Source organism: Vombatus ursinus, unplaced genomic scaffold, assembly GCF_900497805.2.
Source record: "Vombatus ursinus unplaced genomic scaffold, bare-nosed wombat genome assembly UNPS02014830.1, whole genome shotgun sequence".
In the NCBI taxonomy this organism is placed as follows: Eukaryota; Metazoa; Chordata; class Mammalia; order Diprotodontia; family Vombatidae; genus Vombatus; species Vombatus ursinus.
The window spans coordinates 22627569-22639919 of record NW_020954608.1 but is presented as its reverse complement, the minus strand read 5'-3'; the positions used below and the strand labels follow the sequence as shown (position 1 = coordinate 22639919).

Here is a 12351-nt window from a genome sequence, read left to right as displayed (position 1 = left end):
TCAGCTTTAGTTCTGCTAAAAAGCAGGATTACCAATAGTTTCAAAGGATGTCAAGATTAGCAGATCTTATTTTTAATATTGTCAATTCAACTTGTTTTGTGAATGATCTTTGAAAAAAATCATTCAATTTCACCAACTGTGCAATGCTATCATTATGTATAGACTTTATAATTTGTAGTTATAAATAATCATAAAATAGATTAATAATAAGCCCTCATACATTTATCTATATATTTCAATGATAAATTCATAAAATGTATTATTATTACTGTCCAAATGTGACTATTTGCTAAACTACAAAGTGGCCAATTTAGTAACCAAAACATGGTATATGGAACCTTACCAAGCAAGCACATTGAAAGTAAAAATCTTACTTTGAACCTTAAAATATAATCAATATAATATAAAATAGAATTTACTGAGTTAATAAACTATTTGAGAGGCATGAGATAGTGGATATGTTGCCCCTTGGAACCAAGAAGACTTGGTTTCAAACCCTGCCTCTGACATGGACTGGCATGATCCTAGGAAAATCACAACTTCATAGTGCTTGCTTACATGACTCTTTAAGACTACAAGTTCCAGGGAAGATACCTTCATTGGCAAAGGGAATTATCTGGGAGTTACCTACACTAATAAGTTATTTTAAAATATTATGAAATAAAAGCATTAAATGGTTTAAAAAAACATAAGGCTTTATTCATTTAATTTTGATCCATACCAGTTCATTGGTATAGAGAACTTTCAGAGTTGAAACCACTTCTGCCAGTATAGATGTGCAACTAAATTAATCCACTTCCATTCTTAGAGAGATGCCTGAGATTCTGAGAGTTTAAGTTCCCTGTCTAGGGTAAAATAGCCAGTATGTTTTTGAGGCTGTACTTGAATCCAATACTTCCTAATTTCAAGGCTGTCTCTCAACCCATTATGCCATGCTACCTATTGAGAGGTTATTTATTTGGATTTTTAAAATGTCCCTTAGCATTTTTACGTTGCTAAAGCAAGTCCCATCTCCCAAACTGTAATCAAATTAGCTAGATTTCAGTTAGATAGATAAATATTCATATTGGACTGTAACATACAGAAATGTTTATGTGTAGAATTAGTTTGCTATGTACTACAGAATTTATATACATCATATCAATAATTTTTAAAATCGTGACTATTAAATTCCATCAACATGAAAATGATAGGTGTGCAACATCAACCTGGCCATATAATTGCTGTTATTTTTTTTTTAGTTCTTTTTTTGTTTTCATATATATATATATAATATATATATATATTATATATATTAATATATAGCCTTCCTGACCTTTATGACTTCTCCTATATTGTTGGCCACTTATAACCATTTTCTATAGCAAGATACTTTCTATGGAATAAAAACAGCATTCACCCTATTTCCATAGTATACTAGCACCACAGATTTAGTGATAGAAAGGATCTTAGAGACCATCTAGTCTGGCCTCCTTAGTTTACAGATGAGGCAACTAAGGCCAGACGAAGAGGAAGAGAGATAGAGAGAGAGACAGACAAGATTCAAACTTAGATGCTGTGACCTGAAATCCATCTCTTTCCAATGAATCACATTCCCTCTACTCCATATTATTATTTTTAAAGCCTAGAATCCATTAAATAAGAGCAAAGCAACTAACTCGCTTACTTTCATGGACTATTTGATGTTAGAATTCCAAAAAAAGATAATAATTCCAGCCATACTTCACGCAAGATTTTTAAGTTTTCAGTTCATCCTGTACTACCTTCACAGGATTACTGTGAGGATCAAATGAGACAGTGGATGAGTAGCACTTTATAATGCCCTATATAAATGCCAGTCACTATTATATAGACAATGTTTATATGTGCATGTATATACACAGATGTATGCATCCATGAAGACCTAGTCAATATATACATATACATAACTCTTTGTATGCATATGCATCTTTAAATTCTTTCAAGTAAGGAACCTTTTATCTCTATATCCTTAGCATCTACCACAGTACTTAATGAATCTTTATTGAATTAAAGTATTTCGTAATGACTTTGCACCTTAAAATTAAATTTATTATAACTGTTAATAATTTACTTCTTAATTCATTTCAGGAAGCATTTAGTAAGCAGCTACTATATGCACAGCACAGCATTAGGCCCTGTGAACCCAAAGACATAACAGAAAATGTTCTCAAGTTATTGTCATTTTTTTTGTTGTTGTTTTTGTTGTTTTGTTTTGTTTTCTAGGCAATGGTGTCAGATGGTCACACAGCTAGTAAATGTCAAGTATATGAGACCGGATTTGAACTCAGGTCCTCCTGACCCTAGGGCCAGTGCCCTATCCATTATGCCACCTAGCTGCCCTTTGATCTGAAAGACATGTATGACTATACAACAGAAAGGAAAGGGAGATTAGTCCTTAGGTGAAATCCAGGTAATGGGCTATGAAAAATTTGCAGAGGAAATTTCTCTTTTAGCTGAGGAGGTCAGGAAAACTTTCATGGATAAACTGGAGCTTGATACTGAAGTTTGATGGAAGGAAGTTCAAACAGAATGGGCAATTGGGTTTCAGTATCATTATGAAAAATAAGAAGATTACTGTGTCATTGGACTATTGAATCTACTTGCTAAATGATTGAGCTAATATGATTAAAGTTTGCAACTATTTGACAGAATGAGGCTTTCATTTTATTCATTTTCTACTTCAAGTCTATGTCCAATTTTCCAAAACCAAAAGAGCAAGGTCTTCAAAAATGAAAACAAAGGTTAAAATTCCCATGAAAGACAAACGATATATTAAATAACTCACCCTTGTCATTCTCCTCCATGTGATGGCTAATCACTTGAAATCAGTACACTAATAACATTTCAATTCCTAGAAACATTTATAGGGTTAAGATAGAAAACTAAATAAGTTGAAAGCTGAAATCTGATGCCTTCTGTTTCTGTGGTATTGGAGGAGAATCAAATGCTAAATACATCCTTTAGCAATGTGATATATCCAACAAAATCATGGATATCATGAATCTTTGTTGTTACAAAAGGAAGCAATTTATTTAACTTTCTCCCATTTTTTTCTGGTTTATTAGCCTCATTTCATTTCCATAAATTATCCTACTACAAGAGGAAATGATTAATTGAAGATTGCTTCCTCAAAAACATTATTTCTTTTCATTAACAGCTGCAACATATTGCAATATTGTGTTCTCCAAACATACTGTAGTTATTTAAAAAGAAACCTAATGTTTTCTTGCTCTCAACCATTTTGCTCTAACTATTCTGATTGCAGTACCCATGAGGAATCATTATGCCAATTTTAAAACTATACCCCTCTTGTCTATTGGTATAATTTTCATCATAAAAGTTTGCATCCAAAACCGATTTCTTCTAAGTGTGAAATATATGTCTCAGTGGATGACTGAGAGGGGTTGTGGAATTTCCTTCCTTAGAAATCTTTACAAATTGGGCAACTGCCCACTGGCTAGGAGATAGTTTAATGCTACTAGAGACAGATTTAAATAATAGCTCAGGATACTTTCTATCACTCATTCCACTCTGTGTACCTAGGAAGTATTTCTGAGATTATGTAGTATGAGAGATCACTTGTTATCTACCATGACTCAATCATTGGTTAATTACCCCTCTTCCTCCACTTATCAGGGCATTATTTTTCTAATTGTATGGACATAATCTAAGTAAGAGTTAACCAAATGATCTTTTTTGAAACTCTCAAGAAAATGTGCTTACTGGATATTTGCTGAAAACCTATTGTATATTTGGATGAATACTATCCTCTGGCTATATATTTCTAAGGTGGCATGTGTGGCGAAACTACTACACTACTGGGATATTAGAGCTCCATCATTGCAGAGGGGAGAGAAAGCTGGCACTGAGCTAGGGAGACATGGGCTAAAAAATACATACTGGCTCTGTTACCTGGGCAAATCGCTTAAATTCTCAGTCATCCAGGTAGCTAATGGTGGAGTGGAAATGCTGACCTGCATATTAGCATTGACGCTGGGCAAGTCACTTAACCCTGTTTACTTCAGCCTCCTCATCTGTAAAACGAACTGGAGAAGGAAATGGCAAATCACTCCAGTATCTTTGTCAAGAAAATCCCAAATGCGGTCACAAAGAATCAGACACAACTGAAAATGATTGAACAAACAAATTGATAAAGTGTTTCCTCACCTGGGAGTTGCCTTGACCAATAAAATCACAGCTTGCTCTCTCTGATCCCTAATTGTATCATGTGAGAGTAAGGGGTGCTGTAACTCACAATTTCCAGACACTGAGGCTCTTGTAGCTTTGAACCAATGGGGCCTAGAGTAGCAGATAGTTTTTTTGGTCCTTCCAAGTCCACTGCTACCCCTCTGCAATGATGGTGGAAGACACGTAACGAAAGGCAAAAGGAATGCTAAGAATCCCACAGAGTACAGAACGCCTACAAACATTAATTTAGTTGTTGGCACTCTATGTGAGATCTTTGTCCAGCAATCAAGGAAATAATACATTCATGGAAGAACTCAAACACCTTCAAAATGACAGTGTTGCTATAAAGGAAATTAGAATGTCTTACCTTTTTGGATTGCCTTCCATCTACTTTGCATGTTTTTTGTATGTACATAGTTCTTCAAATTTTGTCCATTTGGATATAAATTCCTTGAGGGCTGGGAATATATATTTTTTTCCTTTCTTTGTATCCGCAGCATTTAGCACAATGCCTATCACATAGTAAGCACTTAATATGTGCTTTTTGACTAATTGAATTAATCAGAAGACTAAAACAAGTTGTAGTAAGTAGAAGGCTAATTTACAGGTTCTGTTGGAAGGGCAAACAAGAGGGTTGTTATTGTTGGTTTCATCATGAACTCAAAAGAAACAAGAGACCTCATCCTGTGGAACATTTGCTTATTTTACTTTAGAATGCTCATGATGAACACAAGCAAACTGAAGATCATGAATATTACAACCTTTGTACAAACTTCTGCAAAAGATTAAGTAGTAGGGAAAGCACCTGAACAACCTGACACAAAGCTCTGAGCAAGTCAACATTTATTGCAACACTTGCTAACTTTGGTGTAAAGTTGGGTACTGGGACAAATGGCACTCTTAGAAACTGTTAGAAAATATGGTGAAGGATCAGGAAATGAAAGGGGCAAAGGCTTTTGTATACTGTGCACCAAATAACACAACAACACTATGAAATTGATTATGACTTAACATGTAGCTCTCTTTATATAGACCATGGGTGGGGGACCTGTGGCCTCGAGGCTACATGTGACCTTCTAGCTCCTTAGGTATGGACTTTTGACTGAGTCCAACTTTTATGGAACAAATTATTTTATTAAGGGGATTTGTTCTGTGAAGTTTGGATTCAGTCAAAGGGCAAGACTTGATCACCCAGAGAGCCACAAGTGGCCTCAAGGCCACAGGTTCCCCACTCCTGGTGTAGATTGTTGACTGGTTAGAGGATTAATCAAAATCTGCCGAATCAAAAAAAAAAAGTTAAGATAAGAATGTCACTCCTCTTGGCTCCAGAAATTGTTTTTTTGACAGTCTTCCCCCTCCCCCTACTCCTGAAATATTCCCTCCTCTGCTCCAACTACTGACTTCTCTGGCTTGTTTTTGGTCCCAAATAAAAACTCATCTTTTACTGGAAACCTTCCTCACCTCCTCTTTATTTTGGTACCTTCCCTCTGTTAATTCTTTCCTATTTATCCTGTAGATAGCTTGTTTGTACATATTTGTTTGCATGTTGTCTCCCATTCAATTGTAAGCTCCTTGAAGACAGGGACTATCTTTTGCCTCTTTTTGTATCACCAACGTTTAGTATAGTGCCTGGCATGTAGTAGGAACTTAATATATATTTATTGATGATGGATTGATAAAACACTAGGAATAACTACAGACTATCCAATTACAAAAATAGGAAGTAGTTTTTTAGAGAAGTTTAACAAATGCAAAATAGTAACCAATGCAAGAAAGTCAGGAGTCTAGAAATTGCTTTAGCCAGCAAACACTCTATATCCTTGCAGTCAAATGAGGTGGGCAGCCATGTAACATTGGGTTACAGCAAAAGCTTATTTGCAAAACTTCAAGGAGGAGCTGGAGGGAAAATTGGAAATGGTATTATCTCACACAAAGAATAAGTTTTATCCTCACTCTCCATGGACTCCCTGGGGACCTGGCCCAAAGGGATCATTTCTCTTTCTGGTTCTGGCCCCACCTCAGTTCTTTAATCCAGGGAAATCTCCTGAATAATGCTTAGAGATAACTCATATCTAGGAAACTCTTCTAACTCCCCAACAGGTATTCAATATATCAAATCCATCGAGCTCTCAGGGTCCTTATAGAGTAACTGATAGAAAGGCTGGGGTAACACCTATTGAGCTAGATGATCCTGAGAGCATTTAATAGAACTCCTTGTCCAGATTTTTTGGTGTTGTACCAAAATATGCATATTGAAAATGATAGAAGAACCACTACATTTGGATTCTACCACTATATACCTAGAGATAAAGAAATATCAGTAGTACTTAAGAAGATGAAGTTGGGAAGAGTAGTTATTCAAGAAATGAATGTGTCAAAGGATGGTGTACCCTATATAGTTTTAAGACAATATATTTACAGTAATGTTTCATAGATCTTACTTTTTTCTCATGAGTTAAATTTGCTATGTGAAAAAAAGGGTTCAGATAAATATATATTAAAGGAACTTCACACTTTGGAGAGACAATTTTTTTTTAAAGCATGAAAGCTGGAGTTGGGGGAAAAAAACAATTTAGGATCATTGGTTTATTTGAGACTATAGGCAACATGACATAGTTCATAGAGTGCTGGACCTGGAAATTGAGAGATCTGGGTTTGAATCTCAGTTTGGGTTCTTACCTGCTCTGTAACCCTAAACAACTCACTCACATTTTTAGAATTTTAGTTTCTGCCTCTGGAAAAATGGGAGTAGGGGCAGCTAGGTGGTGCAGTGGATAGAGCACCAGCCCTGAAGTCAGAAGGACCTGAGTTCAAATCCAGTCTCAGACCAAACACTTGACACTTACTAGCTGCAAGTCACTTAACCCCAAATGCCTTAAAAAAAAAAAAAAGGAAAAATGGGAGTAGTAAGTAATACTTGGATACCTCCATCCCAAAGATGTTGTAAAGAAAATGCTTTGGGAAACTTAAGGCACTATATAAATGTGAGTACTCTGTGCAATATGTTGAAAATTGGAGTACAGAATGAAGGATAACAGAGATGATCTTTTTAGAGAAGCTTTAAACTCAGCATGAGAAGTTTAAATCTGATAAGAAACACAATAGGTAACTGATGAGAGAGTAGCATTGCCAAAATTAGACAAGAAAATATTATTTTATTATTAAGAGCTCACCTGCAGGGGAGATAGTAAATATTTCTTTCATATTTCTGCAAAGTCAGCTTGTCTTGTATGTAAAAATATTTTGACTGTTTTTCAGTTAAATTAACCAGGTGCAGATTTTGTGAAGTATCCTAATGGAAACAGAATTGTACAAGATTATAAAAAGAATCTTTTTTTCCAAATGAGTTTTACTAAGCATCTCCCCATGTGATACCGTTGATCTTAAATGTGTTTCATTTACCACACTGAAGGAGGTTATATCAAGGGTAAAATAATAGAACCTTTCTTAGGAAACTGGTTTTCCTCTTCCTCTACTTTTATTATGTATTATTTGAATTTTTTTTGGTCTTTTTTTCCAATTCACTAATTCCTCAGTATAATAAAAGAATATTTATAACCAGTTCCAGTGGAGAGCTGAGTTACATCATAACAGTAACTCTCTTCTGAAGTATTCAAAGACTTTCCCACGTTTGGCCTCCCAACAAACCTATGAAGTATTTAGGGGCAATTGTTGTTTATTATAAACTTCCTGGCAGCCTCAGACCACCTCTTGTTTAGCAAACAAAGATGCAATAGATCAAATCCCTGCCTATGTGGTTAAATTCCTTCTGGTCACTTCTCCATATCATAAGGTATTGCATTGAAAGTACTTTCATACATACATTTCTTATGGCATATATAGTTGTATTCTACACAGCATTGTGCTAATAAAATATTGCTTTCTAGCAGATTACCTCTCTGCCTATGTGCTTCGTATAACCCAAACAAAACTGATTTTGTCTTCATAAGTAGGAAGCTCAATTTTCAGGTCTTTATTACTGTGTGCTTTACATTCACCACTACTCTCAATCAGTTTGGAATATCATATGAGCTTGACAATAAAAAGCGATTTTCTGAAGAAGTAAATGCATTTGGAAATTGAGGATCATTTTCTTACTTTCCCCCCATTTCATTTCATTTTTTTCTTATCAACTGACAGATAACTACAATGGCCATGGTTTTGAAGAAAAAATCATCTATGGAGTAGAAAACAGTAGCACATTCTTGGAGTGCAGCCCCAAGTCTCAACGTGCTCTAGTATATTGGCAATTCCAGAGGCAAAATGAGGAACGGAAAGAAGAGGTACAAGAATATAAAAGATTTTATTCTCCAACACAACTTTTACTATCAATGTCTTCCTTAATAATTTCCCTTCATTTGCCATAATGGGAAACCTATCTAGCGTATTTCTTTTACCTTATGAAAAATTTTAGAACTATCATACATGGCCTATTTTCAATCATCAAATAATCAATCAAAAAGCATTTAATAACTACTTAGCATAGGAAAAGCATTGTGATAACTTGGATAGATTGAAAAAAAGCAATAGTCCTTTCCTTTCCCTCATAAAGCTTACGTTTTAATGGGGAAAGGAATTATATACATAAATTGGTAAAGATAGGTATATATTCTTAGTCATTGGAAGGTTACCTCAGAAGGAAAGACATTGAGAGCTGAGGCAGTGAAAGAAAGCCTTTCTGAACTAAGTGGGACTTGAGTTCATACTTGAAGAAAGCTGGGTATTTTAAGAAGGGGAGATGAAGAAGGAGAATATTCTAGAAATGGAGGGGAGTTGATACAAGGGCGTGAGGATAGGAGATGGAGTGTCATGTGTGAAGATTAGCAAGCAGGCCAGCATGGCTGGATTACAGCATTTGTGAAGGAAATTAACATGTAAAAAGACTAGAAAAATAGGAAGGGGCCAAACTGTCAAGTCTTAAATGCCAAATGAGAGATAATACAGGTATAATGGCTAGCTAGCTACCTTTCTGCTGAGTCCATAAACCCAGACAACCTTCATTAATTGTTATCCTTTGCCTGCGTCCAAGGCTTGCCCAGGGTTTATTGGTTCCTAACCTTCACTTTATCCTCACTAGTTGTTAATTACAATCATGCTGCTTTTGGCTCTAATCTAAAATTTCCCCAGAGAAGAAGGGGAAGTATGAAAGTTACCTATTGTACAAACATGAATCAGGTATGAAACCAAGAGTTTATTCCCTCCACACACACATAAAAGGAAAGCTAAGCAATAAGTAATCATAGAACGTTAGGACAGAATCCATCGATTTATCTTTACTAGCATAATCAGAAAATTCATAAGAACACTTCCCTTTAATGTAACTAATTCCCTAAGCTGGTTTTTGTTCACATAGTTATCCCCCAGAACAAATTTTAATGTTAATATCCCCTCTCTCCATTATATATTTTGTCCAATATATATCCCACCTACTTAAACTCTCTAACTATTCGTAATCACTGTATAAGAAATTTGGTTGTTCAGCCATACTTTTACTCTCTGGAATTCTTCCTTTGATCATTGTATTTTCTTGTAAGAGGAAAGCTAACATAGGTTGTATTCTTCAAATGAAATGCACTATGCAAAATGCTGAAACTAATATCATTGGACTATATTGTTAAGATCTAATATATCTTCATATTATTCCGTTGAGCCTTTGATTATGAGAGAAATGCAGTTGAAGAAGCATCTGTTGTATTAGATAACGCAAAGACACCAGTTTGAGAAAATCAAACATCTAATTAACAAGAAGGCCTGTTACAGACCATGACCATTTTTGTCTTTATAAATTAGTTCCCACCAGAAAGCTCAGGGAATATGGTAGACCTTCAAAAACTTTTGAAAAAAAAATCACTATCAATACCTAGATGGTTTTGCTGATGGATAAAATGTGTTAGATGAAAAAATGTCTTTAGAAGGGTGATTAAACAGTAGAAATATAATCACACAGTAGAGAAAAAACCATAGAGGGAAAAAAATTGCTCCCCATATCCTCACTGAAATATCAAGCACAGTCTTTTAGTCTGTGCTATGTATGTTAGGTAGATGATATATTAAGTAATTGTTAATATTGGTTTTATATTTATAAATTAAATAAATTATTATTATAAAATAGATAATTGATTTGTTCAAAATCACATATTTATAATTAGAATTACTAAAACTTAAAATATTTTTAACTGATGAGATAGTTATCAACATCATCATCGTCATTATTATTATTATCAATAATAAAAAATTTACCTAATATGGTTTATCCTCTATTGGCTCAGCTCTGATTCCCTCAATTATTAAAGTACTCCTTTCAGTCTATCTTATTACAAATCTATTACTGAGCAGGTTTTGCCCAAACATGAACTCCAGTATCACTGTCCTGTTTCCAAACTAAACTTGCAACATTACCCTTCACCCCAAATAATATTTCTTTCCATTAACATTGTGTTTTAGGAAAACAAAATCTTCAATTCCTTCATCTATTATTTTGACTGTAAGAAGTGTTATTTTACAAAAAATAAAACTTTTATATAAATAATTATAAATATAAAATAACAATAATAAAAACCTTTATAAAACACAACTAGGCCTCATATTGAATAAAAATCTCCATTTGCATTGGATGGTAATAATTGCCCTATTTTATTCTATAGAGAAGTATAGTGTATACCATTCCCATTGAGATATTTTTACTATCATAGTATGTTTAAAAAAAATAGAATTTGAAATGCCATTGATGAGATTTCAAATGCTTTTTTTTTTTGTCACTCACCAGATCAGAGTGGATGACCGTATCATCAAAACTGAACAAGGCCTTTTGCTACGTAGTCTACAAAGGAAAGATTCAGGCACTTATCTCTGTCATGCAGTGGAACATGGCTTCATGCAAACTCTTCTTAAGGTGACCTTAGAAGTCATTGACACAGATCACTTAGAAGAGCTTCTTCATAAAGACGATGATGGTGATAGTTCTAAGTCCAAGGATATTTCAAATAGCATGACTCCCAATCAGAAGGTCTGGTATAGAGACTTCATGCAACTCATCAACCATCCCAACCTCAATACAATGGATGAGTTCTGTGAACAAGTTTGGAAAAGGGACCGAAAACAACGGAGACAGAGACCGGGCAATTCTCAGGCAAATAGTAATAAATGGAAACACCTACAAGAAAATAAGAAAGGTAGAAATAGGAGGACCCACGAATTTGAGAGGGCACCCAGGAGTGTTTGAACTGCATTACCTCTGGAAACCTCACCTAAGTAGAAACTTGTTTAGACAGATAACTGGAAAAAATGCAATATACATGAACTTTATCATGGCATTATGTGGATGTTTACAATAGTAGGAAGTCCAACTGATTTCCACCAAGTATAAATTAAGTTCATGACTAACTTTCCTAACAGACTCCTTTCCTGATACCAACATTTAATGGAGATTCAAAGATGAACATAGATATTCAATTTAGCTGACAATGTTTCCTACAAAGATTCCATTGTACAGGTTTTGCTTTCTTTGCCTGAGACTTAAAAGTGTCATTTGCCATACTGTCCTCTAAAAGAAGGAAAACTGACATCAGCAATGCCATTTTTATTGAACTAAGCATTTAAAAAAAACCTGCATGGATTTACAAAGCTGATTAATATTCCAAAATTGGTTGGACACAAGGATAATTTTTATCTACCAACACTCTTGTTTATATGTACTGGAGGAGTAAAATGATACCGAATGAAATGGTCTGTGGAAATATGAAAAGCGTAAACCACCCATCATCCAGAAAGAAAGTGGAATACACTGATCTACTACTGATGTCTTCTTTCAGCTTTGATCTAAAGATGTATTTTATTAAAACTATAATTTAAATGTACCATGACAAATATGCAGTAAAACTTAGCTCTTTTCTAAACTAGAATAGGCTTTTGTCTTACAAATATTGTACTTTCTAATTATTGTTTTAAAATTCCAATTGTGTGCTGCTTTTTTTTTCTCATTTGGAACATTTTTCAGCCAAGTCACAGAGACAGCCCATATGTTTTATACAGAATATAGCTTAAACAGTTAATCCCTAAAACCCAAGTATAAAGTATGCCTTAGTTCTCTGTTGAAAGAAAAAGAACAGAAGCCTTTCACTCCCTCCCCACTCTAAATATTAC

General features: G+C 34.6%; 1 protein-coding gene across 3 annotated transcripts in view; it reads left to right on the top strand.

Moving 5' to 3' along the window:
* The window catches only part of SEMA3A (semaphorin 3A), a 596670-nt gene extending 584594 nt beyond the window's left edge, over nt 1-12076 (top strand). For all 3 annotated transcript variants that reach the window (XM_027838692.1, XM_027838693.1, XM_027838691.1), the window contains 2 exons: nt 8350-8492; nt 10976-12076. In XM_027838692.1, the coding sequence (XP_027694493.1) occupies nt 8350-8492; nt 10976-11431 (599 nt within the window). In that variant the 3' untranslated portion in view covers nt 11432-12076. The remainder of the gene's footprint in view (nt 1-8349; nt 8493-10975) is intronic.
* The last annotated feature ends 275 nt before the right edge of the window (nt 12077-12351 follow it).